This window comes from Danio rerio, chromosome 18 (genome assembly GCF_049306965.1).
Source record: "Danio rerio strain Tuebingen ecotype United States chromosome 18, GRCz12tu, whole genome shotgun sequence".
Taxonomy (NCBI): domain Eukaryota; kingdom Metazoa; phylum Chordata; class Actinopteri; order Cypriniformes; family Danionidae; genus Danio; species Danio rerio.
This window is the reverse complement of record NC_133193.1, coordinates 37763767-37785496: the sequence shown is the minus strand read 5'-3', so window position 1 is coordinate 37785496 and position 21730 is coordinate 37763767. Positions and strand designations below refer to the sequence as shown.

Here is a 21730-nt window from a genome sequence, read left to right as displayed (position 1 = left end):
CTCCAAATGCAGAATGTTATGCTCATATGTGCCATTTTTCTGAGCTAAAAAGTCACCTTTCTTTTATATCTGTCTGCTGTCCTTTACCCTTCTTTTGCAGTATGAAGCACTTTCTACAAATAACTTGCAAAGTGGAGCCAAAAACAATGAAAGGAGGTAATAAACCTTCAGGAAATTGAATATTAACTCCAGGAGATTAAACAATATATTGTATGAGCCGTAGACGGATTAACCATATGGGCAATTGGGCAAATGCCAAAGTTACATGTGGTGTAAAGGGGGGTACCATACAAAGTCTTTTATTTTGTTGATGTTTTTAGCTCTAGTTAAAGAAGAGTTACACCCAGAGATGTGTTTCTAGTTCAGATAGCAAAGTGCACACAATATATGGGCAGACTCACACACACACACACACACACACACACACACACACACACACACACACACACACACACACACACACACACACACACACACACACACACACACACACACACACACAAACACACACACACACACTGTGTGAGCAGCCAATTTTTTTGTTTCATATAAACATAATGTTCATATTAAGAAACTGTCACCTTTTGTTGTGACCCATTCACCAAAATGAAAAAGTCCTGCTCATGGACATGATTTCCCTGTGGAGGATCAGCACTGCACTTTCCTTTTGAAGTTGGGGGCACACAAAACACTTCAGCTTGATTTTCAGTTTAAAGGGATTAGTTCACTCAAAAATGAAACTACCTCATCATTTATTCCCATATCCTGTGGTTTAAACCTTTATGATTGTCTTTCTTCTGTTGAACACACAAACAAAATAAAGATATTTTGAAAAGCTAATTATATCAAAATGAACAATGAGTTTACTACAATGAATTAATACATAAATCGATGGTTGCTGGTACCCATCGACTTCCATACCAGGAAAAAAATACCATGGAAGTCAATAGGTGCTTTTCCACTATCTGGCTGAAATGTTCTGTTTGCTAAACCATTCTATTGTGTGCCGACCCAGTCCAATCAAGATGTTTCATTTTGCACTGTGACGCTCATTGGATCAATTTGGAATGTATTAAAAATGCATAAGTTGTTGCCTTTGTAAGGTTAGTGTCATGCAAACAGTGGTATGGATGATGATTATATATATCTGTTGTAGCAACTCCTTTTTTTCAATATTTTTTGGTATAATAAATAAATAAATAAACAACTAAATAAATAAGTAAATGAATGAATGAATGAATGAATGAATGAATGAATACATACATACATACATACATACATACATACATACATAAATACATACATACATACATACATACATACATACATACATAAATAGACAAACCAACCAACAAACAAACAAACAAACAAATAAATAAATAAATAAATAAATAAATAAACAAACAACACTCTTCCGTATAGCTTGCTATGGAAAAACTGGCAGCCAGGGAACAATGTGGTGACACCATGCACACAAATGTTGCCAGTTCAGCACACTTGTCTAATTGTGCCCAGAATTCCGGGCAGACTCATTTAGAAACGCAACTGAAACTGTACACAACTGCTCTTAGAACGGTTATACAAAGTATTGATTCGGCACGATAGAAGAGGCTAATGGATGCCAGCTACCACTTTTGAGAATTTATTTTTTTGTGCTCAACAGAAGAAAAAAAGTTTTGAACAAGTAAAGGTAAATAATGCCAGAATAGTCATTATTTGGTAAACAATCCCTTTTAAGGAATTAAAAAAAACTATGTAGCAACTGAAAGAAAAAAGAAAAAAAAAAAACGTGTACTATAGACATAATAAGACATATATTTACTTTTATTTGAAGGGATTAAAAGAAAGTAAAAACATGTGTAAAATAGTAAATCAATACAAATGAGCTGAGGACTCAAGGACTATCTTCTTTTTATGGTTATACAGTTTGAACGGCTATGGTGTGGATTTTCCTGATGTCAGTTACCAATTCTGAAATACATAAGAGAGCTTTAAAAAGAAAGGTGGTTGGGGTTGCCTTGAATATCGGCATGTTGTAGGCATGTAGTCAAGATGTTCATGTTAATGTTTATTTAAAAAATATTATAATATAATCTAAAATAATATAATATAATATAATATAATATAATATAATATAATATAACATTTCTTAATTATGATGTGCAAAAAAGAGGTTGAAAAGAGGCAAAAGATGATTTATAACTATTCATAGTCTTTTTTTCAAATATTAAATGAAAATAAATAACCTTGTGGTTTATAAAAGGAGCTCTAATTTCCTTAACATGATTTATGATTGCACTGGGAAATGGTATTTTTGGAATTTGACAGTGTTTCTTCACATCCGAGGTCTCTTTGCCCTCAGTGGAAGCTTTAACATCTTTTCAGCCTTGTTTTATCAGCGTGTTGTCGTCGCTTCATCTCTCCTCAGACTGGTGAGCAATCGTGACAAACAGCACAAAACACAATCCAAACCACATGCAGGAAAGAGCATCAATCCACTGAGACACACGCAGTTGACTGGCAGACACTAGCAAACCCTGTCTCTGACACACACACACACACACACACACACACACACACACACACACACACACACACACCCCACTTCGACAAAGACATTGTCAAGTAAACGCACAATAGTTCATGGCTGTGCAGTTCAGTATGCCATGACATCAGTCAAAACAGACAAAATGTGACCAAAGAGGCCTGACATGTTTCTATTTATAACTTTTTTGTCCAAGTGTTTTTCTCCTACAGATACATTTTATTTATGAAGGTTTACTCTTTGTTGTATTTGCGATTCAAGTTTACCTTAGATTTGGTTTATATTTATTTATACAGTTAGGTCTATAAGTATTGGGACATCTACACAATTCTAACATTTTTGCGCTATATATCAACACAAAGATTTTGGAATGAAATAAGGGTATTTACATACAAAGCAGGTGAATGGCGTAGGAATAACAACAGTTTGCACCTCCCACTTGTTAACGGTCCAAAAGTATTGGGACAATTGTCTTCTCAGTGGTTCCATGGTCAGGTGTGTGTTATTCCAGCCTGATCTCACAAAGAAACGTAAGTATTTTACGTTTTGTCAGTTTAGTGGCTAACTCAGTCGTACGAAAATGTGCGATTTTAAAAAGGAGGCATGGCACCCAACCCCACCCCTAACCCCAACCATCATTGGGTGATGAGCAAATCATTCTAAATAGTACAAATTAAATTGTACAAATTCATACAAATTATCTAAATTAACTTTTAACTAAATCAAAAAGTTACAAATTGTCGTGTTGGTTATTCCCTCATTATCCCAATTATATAATGAGCAGATAAAAGGTCTAGAGTTCAGAGGGTTCACTCCAAGATGTAAACCATTGGTGAGCCTCGAAAACAAGTAGGCCAGATCAGAGTTTTAAAACAACCTTCACAGTACTGGAACAACATCCTGTAGACAGTTGAGACCAATATCAACTTATACCAGAGTGATGGGAAGAGAAGAGCAGAGAAGGAAACTAAATGCTCATGGTTTTGATCTGGCGTCTGGTGATGTCTATGCGTTCCAGACTTCAGGCTGTACTTGAATTTGCAACCAAGTATTAAAAACTTAAAGTTTGATTTATGAGTATTATTCTGTCCCATTACTTTTGGTCCCTTGACAAGTGGGAGGAGGCACATACGCAAACTGTTGTAATACCTATACTATTCACCTGATTTGATGTAAATACCCTCAAATTAAAGCTGACAATCTGTAGTTAAAGCACATATTTTTCATTTCATTTGAAATCTTGTGTTGTTGTATAGAGTCAAAAATGTTAGAATTTTGTCAATTGTGATGTAATGAATTTAAAGACTTTTTTGCAAAAGACCTCAAATGTGATGAAACACTGTCAAATTTCAAAAATACCATTTTCCAGTGCAAGCATAAATCATGTTTAAAGCATATCATTATCTGAATAACCACATATATAGGAAGTTAAAGCTCCATTTACACACCACAAGGCTATTTTTATTTTATGTTTTATTTAATTTGTTTTAAATGAATTTATATATATATATATATATATATATATATATATATATATATATACACACAGTTGAAGTCTGTATTAATAGCCCCCTTCAAATTTTTTCCAAATTATGTTTAACAAAGCAAGGGAGTTTTCACAGTATGTCTGATAATATTTTTTTCTTCTGGAAAAAAGAATTATTTGTTTTATTTCAGCTAGAATAAAAGCAGTGTGAATTTTTTTAAAAACCATTTTAGGCACAAAATTATTAGCCCTTTTAAGCTTTTTTTTTTCTCTATAGTCTAAAGAACAAACCATCATTATAAAATAACTTGCCTAATTACCCTAACTCACCTAGTTACCTTAATTAAGCTAGTTAAACCTTTAAATGTCACTTTAAGCTGTATAGAAGTGTCTTGAAAAATATCTAGTTAAATATTATTTACTGTCATCATGGCAAAGATAAAATAAATCCATTATTAGAAATTAGTTATTTAAACTATTATGTTTAGAAACGTGTTGAAGAAATCTGCTCTCCATTGAAAAGAAATTGGGGAAAAAATAAACAAGTGGTCTAATAATTTAGGGGGGCTAATAAATCTGACTTCAACTGTGTGTATATATATATATATATATATATATATATATATATATATATATATATATATATATATATATATATATATATATACATACACACATACATACATACATGCATGCATACATACATACATACATACATACGCACACGCACACACACACACACACACACACACACACACACACACACACACACACACACACACACACACACACACACACACACACACACACATACACACATATATATAAGTTGGAATAAACCTGTTTTGATCATATATTCAAAATATACTGTATGTATTATATATGTATGTTTTAATTATAAGTTACTTAACTAACCTTGAGTTAAACTTAACCTGTTTAAGCCTTTCAATTGCACTTGAAATTCAAGTAGCGGTAACACTGCATAATAACTACACACTATAAATAATTTATTAAGCGTTAGTAAATAGTGAATTCATTATCTGTTAAGCATTAACTTTACATTAATAAACATTAGTAAGCAATTTTTAACTGCAGCTACAAATGCTCTATTCTTGACTTACAAACATATTTAAAATGTGCTTAATAATTGTATTTTTATACTTTATTAATGATTTAATTTTCATTAAATCATTAATAAACTATTAAAATTAACGTTTATATGTGTTATTGTTTAGGCATATATTAATGGTTACTATGTTAGTTAATACATTTTTTATTAATTGAACTTCATTTAGTTTTGTGACTTAATCTAAAGTGAGGACTATTCATGCTTTATAAATCCCTTACAAATAAGGGACAAATAAAGGCTCAGTTAAATTCTAAACAGGAAAAATGACTTTATCATTCCTATTATTTAAAGATACACAAATGAAACTGTACTTCAAATAAAAAATAAATCTTTGCAACCTATCTAAAATAAAATAACAGTAGAGTTTAAACATTGCAATTTGGTAGATTGTTAAATTTTTATATTGTTGTTGTTTTATCCAGTTTTATGTTATATTTTGACACTTTGGCAATGTTTAAACTTTACAGTAATTTTACTGTTTTAGAAAAGATTGCAAGGATTATTGTTCATTTGAAACCAAGCTTTTAATTGTCATTTAAAAGGGATTTATAAAGCATTAATAGTCCTCACTTTAGATTAGGACACAAAACTGCATGAAGTTGAGTTAATAAAGCATTTATTAACATATTTGTTAACTATTAGTATATGCCTGAATAATTAGATATATAAATGTTGATTTTAATAGTTTATTAATCATTTACTAACTCATTCTGATGATCCTAAAAACCCTCAACTACTCTTAAATACATCTGGTTTATAAATATGCAATACTTAATTTAGTAATGAAAAATAAATCATTAACCAAGTATAAAAACACAATTATTAAGCACATTATATAGCTGATTATGTCACAAGTACAGCATTTGTAGTTGCAGTTATAAACTGCTTACTAACATTTATTACTCTACACTTAATGCTTAACAAATATTGAATTCACAGATGCTAATGCTCATAGTGTGTATTTAAATAATATGCAGTGTAATATATGCAAAGACATATCTTTGGAAAAAATGTATTGGTATGGTCTTATGAGATCTCCATTAATTTATTGATTAATCAGTTCATTCATTCATTTAATGAAATGTCTGCTTCTATTTGTATAAAATACAGTGTATAAATGTACATATTTCATACTGCAATTTCTATTTTTTTTAAGATTTTTGTTTTGGCAGATACCCTGGATATTTAAAAAACAATAGTGAGACTTTTTTTGTCTTTGTGCTTGTCTTATTTGTATTTTTCTAAGGTTGTACCTCTCTATGGCGTCTGTCTGTTCTCTCCACAACACTCGCAGATCCTCCTTCTCCACAGTCTTTATCCTAAAAGACAACAGAGATGTGTTTTTATTTAAAGCAGCGGCCGCTAACATCTGTTCTCTCTTTCCTCTTTTGACTGTGAGCACAAGAGATACCGACAAAAATTCCCCTTCCCCAAGAAAGTCACCCAAGCGTGTCCTTCTGGCATCCACTTTTAACACCAGCATCTCAGTGTGAGCAGCTAAACAACAGCGTGTAAACTAGAGGAGCCCAGGGCACGTCCATGTGTGAAGCTAGCAGGTACCATCCAGGGTTTAATGGGTGTTGAAATCTCACTGAGCGAGAGCGAGAAGGTGAAAAAAAGGGAAAGCAGGTGGAAAAGAGATGGAAACACAATCTGACATACAGCTGTTAAGTGTTACGCTTTCTTCTCTTTTGTCTGTAGTTTGAGAAATAATGTGAAACGTGGTTAGCGAGAACAGAAGTGACAACAGTTGATGTGGGAGTTTAATAAAACACAGAATGAAAGCAACATTGGCGCCAAGTGATATTATGTTATTATGATGAGCGCTGGTGATGAAATAATAATCACTGGATTTGGGGAAGTTTGTGGTTTCAATTAATGGAGAGATACTCAAATATTTGAAAGCCTCACATTTCTGCTAAAACTGAGGTATGACATGCACTAATATCCGTTCTGTTAATATTCTTCAGATTCATTTACTTTTGGTAACATTTTAAAACAAAGTCGTATTTGATAATATTACACTTTTAAAATGCTGGCTTGTTTTAACTCAATTTTGTGTTAAATATGGACTAACGCAACCACTGGGTTTAAATGTTCATCCACAAATGGAATAAAAAAGTACTGTGTTTTTACAGTGTAGTTAAGGGATTCAAAAAAAAATATTAAATTTTCTAATTATTTTTCAAATAATTTTATTTTTGTTAATCTTACTAAAATGTAATTGTTCAAGATATATTTATATTAAGGTGTAAAGTATGAGTTAAAGCTAAGTTAACCTATAGGTAACAGATAAAATCAACATAAGTTTATTTTGAAAACTTAGCCCTAGATACATCTCTGGAGATCGCAAATTATGAAGCCAGATGACGAAAAAACAACCACTTATTTCAATATGGACAGCTTTTCCGTGACAAGGTTCAAGTCTGCAAAACAGCCAAAAAATAAAACAAACAAGTAAATACCAGGATGAGAATGTGGTTACATTTGACACAGTAAAAATCAGGCTGCTCTGATTTTGTTTTTCTGGATTGCTTTTTTTAAAACACAATCTGTGCTTTTTAAAATACTATCAGTTGGGTTAAGTCAGTCAGTCAGTCAGTCAGTCAGTCAGTCAACAGGAGCCCCTGGTGGATTTAAGACATAAGAGCATTTACTACGAGACGAGACAGAGTTCACAAGAACGAGATGAGATTTTTACAAAATTTTTAAGAAATCTTCATATATGAAATATATGAATAGAAAATAGTTTTTTATTCAGCTGAAAAATAATCACAAATTGCAAAACTATTAGGTGCTATTTTTAAAATCAATTATTTTACTTCTATTTAAATAAATTCTATGTAGTAAAGCACATGAACACATTACAAAATATGTTTTTAATAGCATATGTGAAAACTAAAATATTTTAATAGCCTATGAAGTGTTTTTATATATAATTTTAAATATTGTGCGATGTTAATAGTTTGATTCAGGTCCTTCTGTACTGCTCTTCAATAATGCGGCAGCCGCTGAACTGGGTTGCCAGGTGTGTGGAAAGCACTTTATTTGCAGTTCAAATCCAATCCTGCCTCAGATCTTCAGTGCTAATTTCACCCTCTCACTCCATCATAACATCACACCTCACAAGACAACTTTTCATCTCAATGGGAAATCTCGTCATATTTTATTCTCGAGAGAACTTGTCATACAAAATCTTATCTGACCTCCAGCATTTACGATTGGCACTCACGAGAAAAATTTGAAATCTCAAAAAGCATACACAGCGGCCTCTGGAGGATTTGCGAAAACAAAACAGCAAAAAAACATACCTCCTGGGACATTTTTGGCACTTTCCAAAAATGTATAAGAGTATTTAATCAGAATGAGCCTGTGTTGTTTAAAACATGCTAAGAGCATTTGTTAATGATAACCAATTTAGTAAACTACTTTTAGAGAACTTACCTGTCAACCCTCCTGTTTTTCCCAGGATTCTCCCGTATTTCACAATTCTATACCGCTTTCATAACATAAAGGTATTTTCCTGTTTTTCTCCCATATTTTTAATCCTTCAATAAACAGCCAGTCCTCCCTATATGCAACCCATATCGCCAAACCACCAGGGGATGCCCCTTGCTCTTAAATGTGAAACTGTTCTGTGCTTTCATTTTATTTAGGCATGAAAACACTTTGAAATAAATATAAAACAGGAGCGATACGAGTGTCGTTGCCCCCCCACTGCAATCCTCTAAACAGTCAGTTCATGAAGCGGTGCTTAACTGTCAGCTGACATGCTGCATAGTAATAAATAGACCCAGTTTTCCAAATTGATTCTGTACAAGTGATTTGAAGCGAAGCGAAAGTCTGGGTTTTGAGTGCGTGTTTGAATGGTTTGAACAGAAAAATACACAAAATTAATAATAATATTACCTAAAGATGTCCATTTTGGTGTGTTTTCTTTCAAACACAGCTAATTTTGTCTTAAATGAGCATAAAAAGTTAGGAAAACAATCAAATGCTGTCATTATAATGTTAGATGTGTGCATTTTTAAAGTAACACCTCTGTTACTTAATGTAATCAAATGAAAAATCTAAATGAGAGATTTGTTTGTTGCTCTTTATTCAGAACGTTTAAGTTATACAGTGAAGAAAAGATTTATGAGATTTGATAGCTTGATTTTATTTCTTTATAATAGCTATTTATTTTAATTGTAATTTCAATTTAACTGTGTATTCCCAATGAAACTGCTCCAGATGAACATATTTAGTTATTTTAATATAATATTTATTTGGGGATATCCCTTATTTTCACATCCTAATGTTGACAGGTATGTTAGAAAAGAATGCTTATTATACAACATTATAATTATTCGGATTTCCCAGACATGCCGGAATAATCTGCAAAATGAACCAAACTTTGTGGCCGCGAGTCAAATGTTTGTTTAACCGAGACTATTAATATGCTAACAGGGGACTTTTGTGTGTCTGTGTGTATGAACGTGCTTTCGTTTAATGCCTGCCAGACTGTGTTTACATGTGTGTCTATCACTCAGTCAGTGTTTTATACTCATTAATTCATTATGACATTCTCAAACTCTCCAAGCTAGTCTAGCAGTTGTGTCACGTCGCATTTAAACATTTTATACACATGTACAGTTCACGCAAACCCACAGTCTCACTTATAATGTAATTTAGGCTTTTTGTCCTCTGCTCAAAAAAGTAGCACAAACAGAAAACTATATGTGTGTGTTGGTGTGTGATGGTTTCGGTGGTTTACAAGGATAGAAATTTGTATTATGACTAAGTATGACCAACATTATTAAGCTGGTTTGCTAAGAGATATCTCATAATTCAAACTGCTTAAAATGATACTTAACAGGGTGTTATTATATATTGCCTGTGAGGATTTGGTTTAGGGTGGGTTAGAGCCATATAATAAGCAGTTTTTACTATATAAAATGCATTACCCCTATATGGAGAGTCTTGTAAACTACCAAAATTAACGTGTGTTTGTGTGTGTGTTTAATTTAACCATTAGAAGTGTTTATTACAGGTTTTTACATTTAGATTACCTTTTAGTACAACAAACACTTATTTTAAGTTAACCATAAGCACATAATTATAATAAATACAAAATAAATTTAAAATAAATATAAAAAATAAATATAAAAATATACATACAATGCTTTTTAATGGTAGAGTAGTTTTAAAGTTGTCCATTTATTGTTTATTATTAATATGTTTCATAAAATGATAATTAATTTCTGGCTTATCAGCACTGGATAAGACTTATATTGCTATGTTAAATTTTGAATGTCAAAAGTGTGTCCTTATAAACCACATAAACATTGTCATACCTACGTCATACCCATTTCATTATAAAAATAAACGTGGTGAACCACATAAACAAGTACACACACTCACGCAACTCAACCCAGATAACTTCACACACTAACACAGGACTCCTCAGACAGACTCTCCCTCTGGCTCTCAGACTGACCTTCCTGTCGATCAGGACACAAGCACAAACCTTGCATGTCTGAGCACGACTGGTAATAAACGGGAAACTCAGCTCTCGTCTTTCTTCTTTTCTTGCTCTACGGCAGACGAGGCTCCCGAGGCCTAATGTTAAGCAGAGAAATCCCTGCATTGCTAAGTCGAATAACAATCAGTCTCTCGCCTTACGTCTCATTCTCCAATTTCTCCAATTCCCTCTCAAGGCCGAAACAGTATAGATTCCCCGCGGACGTCATCTGTCAACCGTTAAGACTTCTGCATCTCCACCCCACCCCCAAAGCCCACCCCAACTCACAAATATTTTTCTCCATCTCACGCCAATACTCCCCATCCTCTCCCGTCGGCTCCCAAAACACAAGTCTATAGGAGAAACAGGGGAGTTTGAGGGTCCCAAATGAGCTGTTGATGCTGGTTGGAGGATTGACGAGTGTCTAACGGAGGTTTGAAGATCTTTCTTCCTTTGTTTATTATGGTTGCCTGAAGGTTTCGCTGAGCTCTGTGACACACTGCTATCTGACAGCGGGTTAAGATAACCTTTTATTTCCCCTGGATCTCTGTGACACTAGAGATAAGAGCGAGGGGGAGAGGAAAAGGGAGAGAAAGAGAGAGAAAGCGATTATGAGATTAACGTGTTAAAGATGGACGTCTCTGTTTGGATGAAAACGTGATGGCTTGTCAGGTCAAGTGGACCTGAAAACAAGAACGCAGCTCTCTGTAACTTTCGCATGCTCAAGACATCAGACTTTCCCAAAGAATGGATTCGATTTGAAATAAAGAAATGATTGCTTTTGCTCATACTAGGCGTAACGGATTCAATAAAAATCCTGAATCAAAATTGTGGCACAAAAGAATAAAAAATAAATGATTTTTTAAATCCTGATATTTGACCTGCAACCTATGGCATTTGTGGACTTTCTTAGTCTAGAGAGCATTTTAATAATGTAAGAATACATTTTATTGCACAATAAAGAAGCATTTGTGGAACGAAAAGATTCACAAATGTTTTCAAAAAGCTTATAATGTTTTTTATATAATGACTTTATAGTATCATTAACGCTCAACTGAATGCATGACAACTTACAGTTTACATCTGCATTGCTCTTAGCCTTAATGTAAATGTAATGGTAAATAAATGTATTACTGCTATTAATGTATTCACAGTTCTATATACATATTAAAATGATGATGGTATGAGAACTAGATATTGATTTAAATAAGATTCAGTGTAATTTTATTTACATGTGAAAGACAGTATAAATTAAAATGTATATACAGTTGAAATGATTAAAGTCGAAATTATTAGCCCCCTGAAATATTAGCCCCCTCAATATATATATATATATATTTATATATATATATATATATATATATATATATATATATATATATATATATATATATATATATATATATATATATATATATATATATATATATATATATATATATATATATATATATATATAATGCTGTTTAAAATATTTTTTAATTGCCATTGCTATTTGCAAAAAGGCACACAAAATGTGTGACAGTGCATTCAGTGTAATAAACATGATTTGCATGTCACATTTAAATATGCAAAACAACTGTTTATTTTATAGACACAGCAATCAACATGATGTAAAACTGCTCTGCAAATTCTAACTGAAGTAAACATGTTGAATTTCGTTAGAATCTCACATGTAAAAAGTAAGTGTGAGAGTGAGTTTATAAAACGTGTATTTAATGAAAAATAAAATAAATAGTGTTCTGTTCCGGAACAGCAGATTTTGCAGGACACTTGGGGAAAGGGATACATTGAAACTATTCAACTACATGGATAAACATTTAAATAAAATTCATTAAAGTGGTGGCCCATAATGTATTTTTAAGGCTTGGTTGTGTTTCTAAGATGCAAAGCAATGTGTGCTCTCGCTTCATTTGTAAAAAAAAAAAAATCACATTTTTCACCGTTTACACTAGAACGTTTTAGTTTTAATGTAACGTTCAGAATGAAAATGATCCGTGTCCACACTAGCATTTCACTCGGCGTTTCTGACTAAACAACTCTCCGTCTACACCACACCACTGAAAACGCACATCACGTGACCACACTCACACACACTCTGGAATACGCTGCAGCATATTTAACCAGATCTACCCAGGACTGTTCATCAAGGATCTACCGCTAGATCCAATCTCACTATATTTGTTAAACTTGATATTCATCTTGTTGTCTGTATTTAACGGCATATTCCCTGACTTTGGTCTTTTGAATCTATTACTTGTTCTAAGATAACGTATTTTGGCTGAGCGCAAAGATAAGTAAATAATTAATGTAACCACGTACATTCTGTATCTTGACTGATTGCTTGCCTTTATTTCCTATATTGTATACATTTATTGTACGTTATACTTTTATAATAGCCATTATTGATTATTAGAACTGATATTCAGCAAAAGAGAGGGTATGTTTCATATTTTCAAAGAAAATGAAAGGAGGCAGTTATATTATAAGCTCTGTTTTATTATAAATATGCATACAGTGAAGATGATGCGCATATAAATATGCAGCTACACAACACCTCAACATTTCTGCTGTCTGTTAAGTTGCTAATTTCAAAAGGAAAATAGGCAGTTTCTTACATTGTGTTTTATTGTTAAGAAAGTGAAACAACGTAGCCAGGATGATGTGAATGAGGTTATAAAGTACACTGTTCCCTTTGAAGATTTACCTGTCGTGTCCTAAAAAGTGTGTTTTCCATATCAAACTTGTGAAGTCTAAATTTACTAGGAAAGTATGCAGGACTGAACTTTGTGTAGGCTACCTAATATTAAGAAAAAAGCCCCAATCAGAGATGGAACAGCAACATTTTAGAATGAAAACGGCCTCTCCAGCGTTTTTTAAAATGCTCTGTTTTTGGCACTTAAAAACTCTGGCGTAGTGTGGACGGATTGCGTAACTGTAGCAAAACTTATGCATTTTAAGACTAAAATGTATTAGTGTAAACTGGTCCTCAGAGCATCTGTTAGCACCATTAGCTTCCTGAAACAGACAGAAATGAAGAGCACACAGCTCATCCCTGCTCTCTAAAATAAAATCTGACGAGAGTTTATCACATATATTTGGAATAAGCATGTATAAATAATATAAAACATTCTCATATCTTTTGCGAATTTGTTATTTAAGATGGAAAGCACCCGCATAGAGAGACACGCATAGAGAGACATTGCACGAGCTGCTGAAGATTGTGTGTGTTTACAGCGGTTTGACTGATAAATATGAATTTGTAGCTAAATTGTTAACTGTGCCAAACAGCATTTGCCGTTGTTTACATCCTCGCTACAACATGCTGTTAATGCTAGAAACTCTGCCTGTAGTTGATTAATTTCCGTAGGGAATTTAATTTAACGTAGGGGTTGTGGCAATCCACAATCCACAGCTTCGTCTGTTGGTGGAATTTTAACCGAATCCAGCAATGAGCTGGGAGAGATTCTGTGAGTTCTCATTTGTCAAATGCTAGCTGTATATTTCTTAGAATTTTCCATGCACCTTCGATGTGCAGGGTGTGTGCACGAGGTGAATGCACGCAACCAGAAGCCCTTGTGATCTCACTAGCCTGGATGTTTTTTTTTTGTTTATTTTTTTGTAGTCCTTAAATTAGTTTGCTGCAGGTTTTGGAAAGCTAACTCTGTAAAAGTCAATGTCTCCCTTTGCATTGAACTTTCAGCGTATTACATTCAGAGTTGTTTATGTTCACACAGCTATATTACACATACATCAACTAAAGTTTAAAATATCATATCGTAGTGGACCACCCCTTTAAATTCCCAATTTGACGGTCAGTTTTGAGTCTAAACTTGATTGGGTTTGAGTTAAGGTTTTTTTAGTAAAACTAAGACTCAGATTTGGTCACTTGTCTACATTATTGTTAACTGAAATACATTGAAAAATGATAATCATTCATTTACAGAATATATAAACACTCATTCTGTAGAAGAAAATCTGACCTACAGCTTTTTAGCAAAACAACAGCAGAAGACACCTTTACAGCTAAGAACATAAGTCAAGTGCCTAATTATATATACAAATAAATTAAAAAAACGTGTTGCAGGTTTTTTTTTTTTTTTTTTTTTTTTGCTTACAAATGTAAACTAGACATGTTTGATCTTTAATATGAAGAAAATTCAAAACTCTGAATTCTTAATTTTTGTTGCATTATAGATTTACTCATGAATTCAGTGATCTAGTGAATTTCTAATTACAAAAACTAAAATATATTATAATATAAATAAACTTAAATTATAATATATTATAATTTAACAGAAATGTGTTCACAAAATCAAAGACTAAATTAAACTTACAAAACAATTGGTGCAACAAACTAAAACTAAACTGCACAGTAAATCTGAAAATAGATTTACTCATTCATTTTCTTTTTGGCTTAGTCCTTTTATTAATCTGGGGTTGCCACAGCAGAATGAACCACCAACTTGTCCAGCATAATAATAATAATTATATATATATATAACAGATTAGGTCACCATCCATTGATTGATTGATTGATTGATTGATTGATTGATTGATTGATTGATTGGTTCATTGATTGATATTGACATTGACTGATATGTTTTTGTGTAGCATATATCAGGACGTCCAGACTGTTCTATCATTTCACTATACAATAGATGCTTTTATTTTAGTGTAATGCTATTTTGTCTGTATTACTATTATTGCCTGAAATATAGATATAATGAATTAAAATAAAATAGAATAATAAAACATTTCAGAGAAAAACAATACAGACCAAATGTAAACATCTGACACTGTGTATTCATTTTGCATAAATGTAGGACATGCTGCTCAATGGGATGGGTGATCACACAGCGGTGTCTATTGATTTAGCATTTTCAGAATCTGTTGTTTTTATTTCATCTCCTCAGCTTCTTTTCTGATTGTAAAACTACATCCTTCTTTAGTGTTGACATCAAGTGAAAAATTGCACATTATGTGCTAAAGGTGAAAATTCATGCACGCACGCTGTACACATTCCCCAGCTAATGAGTTAGCTCATTTAAATAGATAAGCATTCTTAGGGCTTGAGAAATTGCATATCACCACTCTGACAACTGCTACAGCTGGGTCATGAAAAATGCATTTGCACAGAAAAAAACATTCATATTTCTTTCCAACAACTACAAATTTAGTCTATAAACAAAGTACTGGTTTAGATTCATACATTCTCTCTCAATCTTTCTTTTCGCCATCATATTAATCGGTGGACAGAGCTCTTTGAGGTTCATTAATGGGGAACAAATGGAGGTGGAATCTGTGGCATGTGAGAGGGTCTTTTCTTAGAAAGCATTACTTTTTTCCACATGAGGGCTTTTAGACCTGAGGGGCTAAATTCACACTTCTGGAGCGTTGGGAAACATGTAAGACCAGGTATCATGTTTTGTGTGTGTTTGTGTGTGTGTGTGTGTGTGTGTGTGTGTGTGTGTGTGTGTGTGTGTGTGTGTGTGTGTGTTATAAAGAAATGGCAGGGTGTGACATCTAAACTACAGGTGATGGGGTTTAGTGGCTCGGTTGAGAAGCTCTAGTGAAATGTTTTGCAATAGAGACAGAGCAACACTTCAAAATCTGAAGGCCACGCCCACTACGGGAAAAACAATCCAACCTTTCCCATAGACTTTATACTCCCTCTAAACTTTTGTTGAATTTCTGATGAAAAAAAAACAACATCTAAAAACTACTATGTGATAAGTTAAACAGTAAACATTTCAAAAAACTTTTATAAAATTTTTCATAATCTGTCAACCCCCAATAAAACAAGTATTTAATGACACAAATGTTTAATATTAAAGGGCTCCTATTTTACCCCCTTTTTAAGATTTAATATTCATATTATGGTTCTTCTGCGTGTGCCAGTTTAGGTTCAGTTTAAAACACAATTCAGATTTTTTTTATTATAATGTGTTAAAAAGTGTCATTTTGGGGGCATGTACACAGCTCGTTGTTTTAGGGGTGTGTTGCTTCACATGAAAATTAGTTTCGACTTCACACACAACAAGGGGGTGGAGCCATACATGTACAACCCGGACTCGGACACAGACCAAGCAGAGACTACTGTTGAGAAATCAATATTCCTGATGTGTCGGAATATGAGTGGTAGTTAAAATTATTTGTGTCTTTCTATAGTTTTACAGCTGCTATGTAACAATGGATCATCACATGCGTCAAAACATCATTCATATAGGGATGCAACGATTTCCTGGTTTTATTATTATCATCCCTTTAATTTGTCACAGTTAATTAATTGTTAAGGTTTCTCTACACCGTCTTTCTACACAGAACTACACTGCGGCAACTAAACAAAATTATGCCAACTGTGTGCTAGTTTAAAGTTCCAAGCTTGTACACCAAGACTAATAACCACGCACACTGGATTAACTTTGACTGAGGCTATAACTAAGGCAAGTTTGTTATTTCCAATGGAGGGACGCACACGGGAGGCAATGCGCTCATACTTTACAGCCGCACCTAGTTAAGGTGACAGGGAGCTTCTGTGACCACGGAAGCAAACGGCTGAAGGGCTGACCGGGAAATGTAAACGGCTGAAGTTTGAGAATGATGCAATGAAAAGTACACATGTTTGCAAACCCACCTAAAGTTACAAACAATGGCACCGTTGAGAATGATCATGTGGTGAATGTTCATTCGCCAGCCAAGATCAATCAAATGTTTTCAGAGAGTGCTGAAAGCCTCGGGGTGGATCAGCTGTTTTTAATGGCCCGAATCTCGATACGTTGCATTCACTGCATTCTGTGCAAATAGCCTATATATATATATGTACATTTATGTAAAATCTCTGTTGCTCATTCGCAGGAAGAGGATGAAGGCTCTTGTGTTGAGCCCAATGAGCCTTACATTCAAAGATAGAGCAAGGATGTTCCTTTGGTGACATCGCTTTGACTCACACGCTGAAAATGTCAGACATGAAAAAACAAACTAAGGATGTGGTAATGCGCGCCTGTCAATCAATATTGGTGGGAGGGGGAACCGCACTCCTATGTCAAGTTGCGGTCCGTCTCAAATCCGCTCCAATTGGTCCACCGTTTTTATGTTGTTCAATTAAAAAAAAAAGGACTGGGTGTGTTTATATCACCCTAACATGACGGTCTATACACTATACCTAAACACATGTCTGTCCAAACAGCTTAGTAAGAGAACTAATAATGAAATGAAAAGTAATGGGCAACACGAAACATTAACTATTTATAACCATGTAAAATGAATATTTCACCACCTTGTGAACCTGAGAGGAGGAGATACAAAGAAAAATTTAACTATATTGGTCTAAATCAGGCCTTTTTCTAACATGGGTGTTTGTTGTTGGCATACAACACAATAATATTTACATTTTGTTTTAACCAAATGATAGTGTGATGACACTCGCATATAATGCTATTGAACAGTTTTCTGTTTTATTGTTTTACTTTTGTTAATTAATTGTTTATTTTATTTAATTTTTTTTACTTTATTTTTATCTCTATATTCTATCATCTTCAGGATGTCATCAATTTGAAAAACACTCGTGGTCACAGTACAACTCAAAATTAAGTTTTTTTGAAAAATGACATGTCAATCAGCATCAGCAAATGACAGTACTAAATATAATATTGGATTGGAACCTAATCCAATCAGAAAAAATAACCAATCAGAAGTCAGCAGTCCAGTGCCAGTTACATTCTGTTTTTTTTTTTTTTTTTTTTTTTTTTTTGTAATTATTTTGGACTTGACAGGGAGGCAGCTGTCCCACAACAGAAAGCTGCACCCCACCCACCATTCTGTGTAGTTGTGGCTTAAATGCCCTCTGTCTCTATATCCGCTTGTTAAGTTTAACATCACAGGAATCTTCTTCTGGGTTCAAAAGCTCTATCAAACTGTATAAGGAAACTCAAAGGTAATAATAAATGTTTACAAAGCGATGTTGAAAATCACAATCACAATATATATATATATATATATATATATATATATATATATATATATATATATATATATATTGTGATTATTTATATATATATATATATAACCATGCCTAATATCCGGCCAGAAAGTGATTAATTTGTTCTAAATTGTTAAAATATTGGTCTCTGTGGTGCAGCAAGTCCAAAGACTGTTGTGTACACTATGATTTTATGTAAATGTATTACTAAAAAGGGGTCATAAACGAATGTTTTTTTTTTATATTTTATATGACTGGCGTCTTAGACCCGGAAACAGTATTCCATTCGTCACTGATATGTCACAACTTAGCAAGTGGATTAACATGATTTCAGCTACTGTCAAATCTTTGATGGACAGGTATGCAATGATTTACAATCAACCAAAAATGATTCAGACAACTATGACAAAATTTCCACGATTATCAACATTTTGTTATTGATCCTCAATGACAGCCTGTAGTCTCTGCTGTCAACCAGATTCATGCAAATTTGTAATATTTTTTCAGACTGTCTGCAGTATATTCTTCACTTTCTGTTCTTCTCATTCCACTGCATAAAAAATGTTAGTGTATAACATGTCAAAGTTGTCAGAAAATACTTTATTTTGCTATTGTTACTTATGTAAACGAACTACAATGTCCTGGACTATAGTGTATATCACCACTTCATGTCTCACCATCATTTTAGAAAAGTTCTCTTTGAGTCTCGCACTTTTGCACTCTCTCTCCCCCCGCAGGTTAATTACATTGGTGGTCTGCTGCTCAGTGTGTCTTTTAAATAGCCCATAACTATTTCTGACATGTATCAGCACAGGCACAGAAACAAACGGGCTCGGCAGATGTGTGATACGCAAGCCTGAAATAGGGTTATAGGTTGTGTGGTTGTCATAGGAACACATGCTCCATACAAACAATGCTCTTTCTTCCCTGATATGGAGATATCAAAGCTTTGGCAGACACATTAACACACACATACACACACACCACACACACACACACACACACACACACACACACACACACACACACACACACACACACACACACACACACACACACACACACACACACACACACACACACACACACACACACACACACAAGAGAAGCTGACCCAGGGCAATCCAATTAATAAGGTCTAAAGTTCCATCATGCTGAGAAAAAGTCTAGGATATCTTCACTGAGAAAGTTGAATAATTCAGGTTTTATACTTGGCTGGCTTGCTTGTATAACTTAATTTAGGTCAAACACGTAGTTCACTATGATCATTTACTTACTGTTATGTATTTCTATTAGACTTACTTTATCTCTACAATACAAATGAGCTTTATTCTGAAGAGCCACTATATGTATATAGTTTAAGTAATAATTATTAGCCCCCCTTTGATTTTTTATTGTCTCTTTTTAAAAATATTTTCCAAATGATGTTTAACAGAGCAAGGGTATTTTTACATTATGTCTAATATATATATACATATATATATATATATATATATATATATATATATATATATATATATATATATATATATATATATATATATATATATATATATATATATATATATATATATATATATATGATAACACTTTAGAATAACTATCCGTTATAACTTGTTAATAGTCGATTAATATATATTTTTTAAATAAAAGTTAATGGTTTGTTAATTATTTATTACTGTGCCTTATAGATAGCCAATAGATCACTTAAAAGCTGTTAGTTAACAGGTAATAAATGACTTTTTAACTGTATTTTAGTGATTTATAACTGTACCTAACAAATTAGTAATAGATAATGAACAAGCTGTTGGTAAATTACTAACTAAAGATTGTTTAAGTATCAGTTAATAGTTTATATATGTTATTGGGGCATTATTCTAAAGTTGCAACTATTCTTCGTTTATTAACTGTTAGTAAATGGGCAATAGTTGCAACTTTAAAATAACGTCTCAAAAACATACATAAGCTAATAACTAACACAACTAATACATTAACTCACATATTACAGATCAGTTGTTCATAGTGTATTTACCATCTACTTATACCAGTGAAACCTTTGTAGAACTCTTATAATAAAATAAATTTTTATTTGTTTTGTTTTCATGTTTAGCACAAAAAGTGCCCAAACCTCATGGGTTTGTATTCTGTTGCATACTGCTGTTCTGTCATGTGTATGTGTGTTTCTATAAATTGAAAACAATGTTCAACATTTCATCTGTGAAGTTTCTTTGGTAAAATACAGCTCACAGAAAAGCCTATGAGTGTAACAAGGTTAAGGTACAAACATTTTATATTTTAAATATCACATTTAATTTCTGTAGGTTAAACTTGTTTCACCCATTTGCTGTACTACAGAGTTTCACTGGTATTAGTAGATGTTTAACAAACTATGAACAACTGATCTGTAATATGTGAGTTAATGTATTAGTTAATAGTTAGTTATTAGCTTATGTATTTTATTGGGACGTTATTCTAAAGTTGCAACTATTGCTCATTTAATAACAGTTAATAAATGAAGAATAGTTGCAACTTTAGAATAACGTCCCAATAACATATATAAACTACTAACTGATACTTAATAAGTCTTTAGTAATAATTTACTAACAGCTTGTTCATGATCTAATACTAATTTATTATGTATAGTTATAAATAATTAAAATACAGTTAATAAGTCATTTATAATGTGTTAACTAACAGCTTGTAAGTGATATATTGGCTATCCAAGGCACAGTTAACAAACCATTAACTTTTATTCAACAAGTCATTTTTAACCCATTAACTAACAGTTTATTAATAGACTATTAACTATAACGGATAGTTATTCTAAAGTGTTACCATTTTTTCTTCTGGAGAAAGTCTTATTTGTTTTATTTTGGCTAGAATAAAAGCAGGTTTTATTTATTTTTTAAACCGTTTTAATCTCAAAATTATTAGTCCCTTTAAGTTATATTTTTTGATAGTCTACAGAACAAACCATCATTATACAATAACTTGCCTAATTATCCTAACCAGCCTAGTTCACCTAATTAATCTAGTTAAGCCTTTAAATGACACTTGAAGCTGTATAGAAATATCTTGAAAATTAT

General features: G+C 32.8%; 1 protein-coding gene across 2 annotated transcripts in view; it reads right to left on the bottom strand.

Moving 5' to 3' along the window:
- The window catches only part of lekr1 (Leucine-, glutamate- and lysine-rich protein 1), a 268183-nt gene that overhangs the window by 66625 nt on the left and 179828 nt on the right, over positions 1 to 21730 (bottom strand). For both annotated transcript variants that reach the window (XM_073929990.1, XM_073929991.1), the window contains exon 8: positions 6414 to 6479. In XM_073929990.1, coding sequence (XP_073786091.1) covers positions 6414 to 6479 — 66 coding nt within the window. The remainder of the gene's footprint in view (positions 1 to 6413; positions 6480 to 21730) is intronic.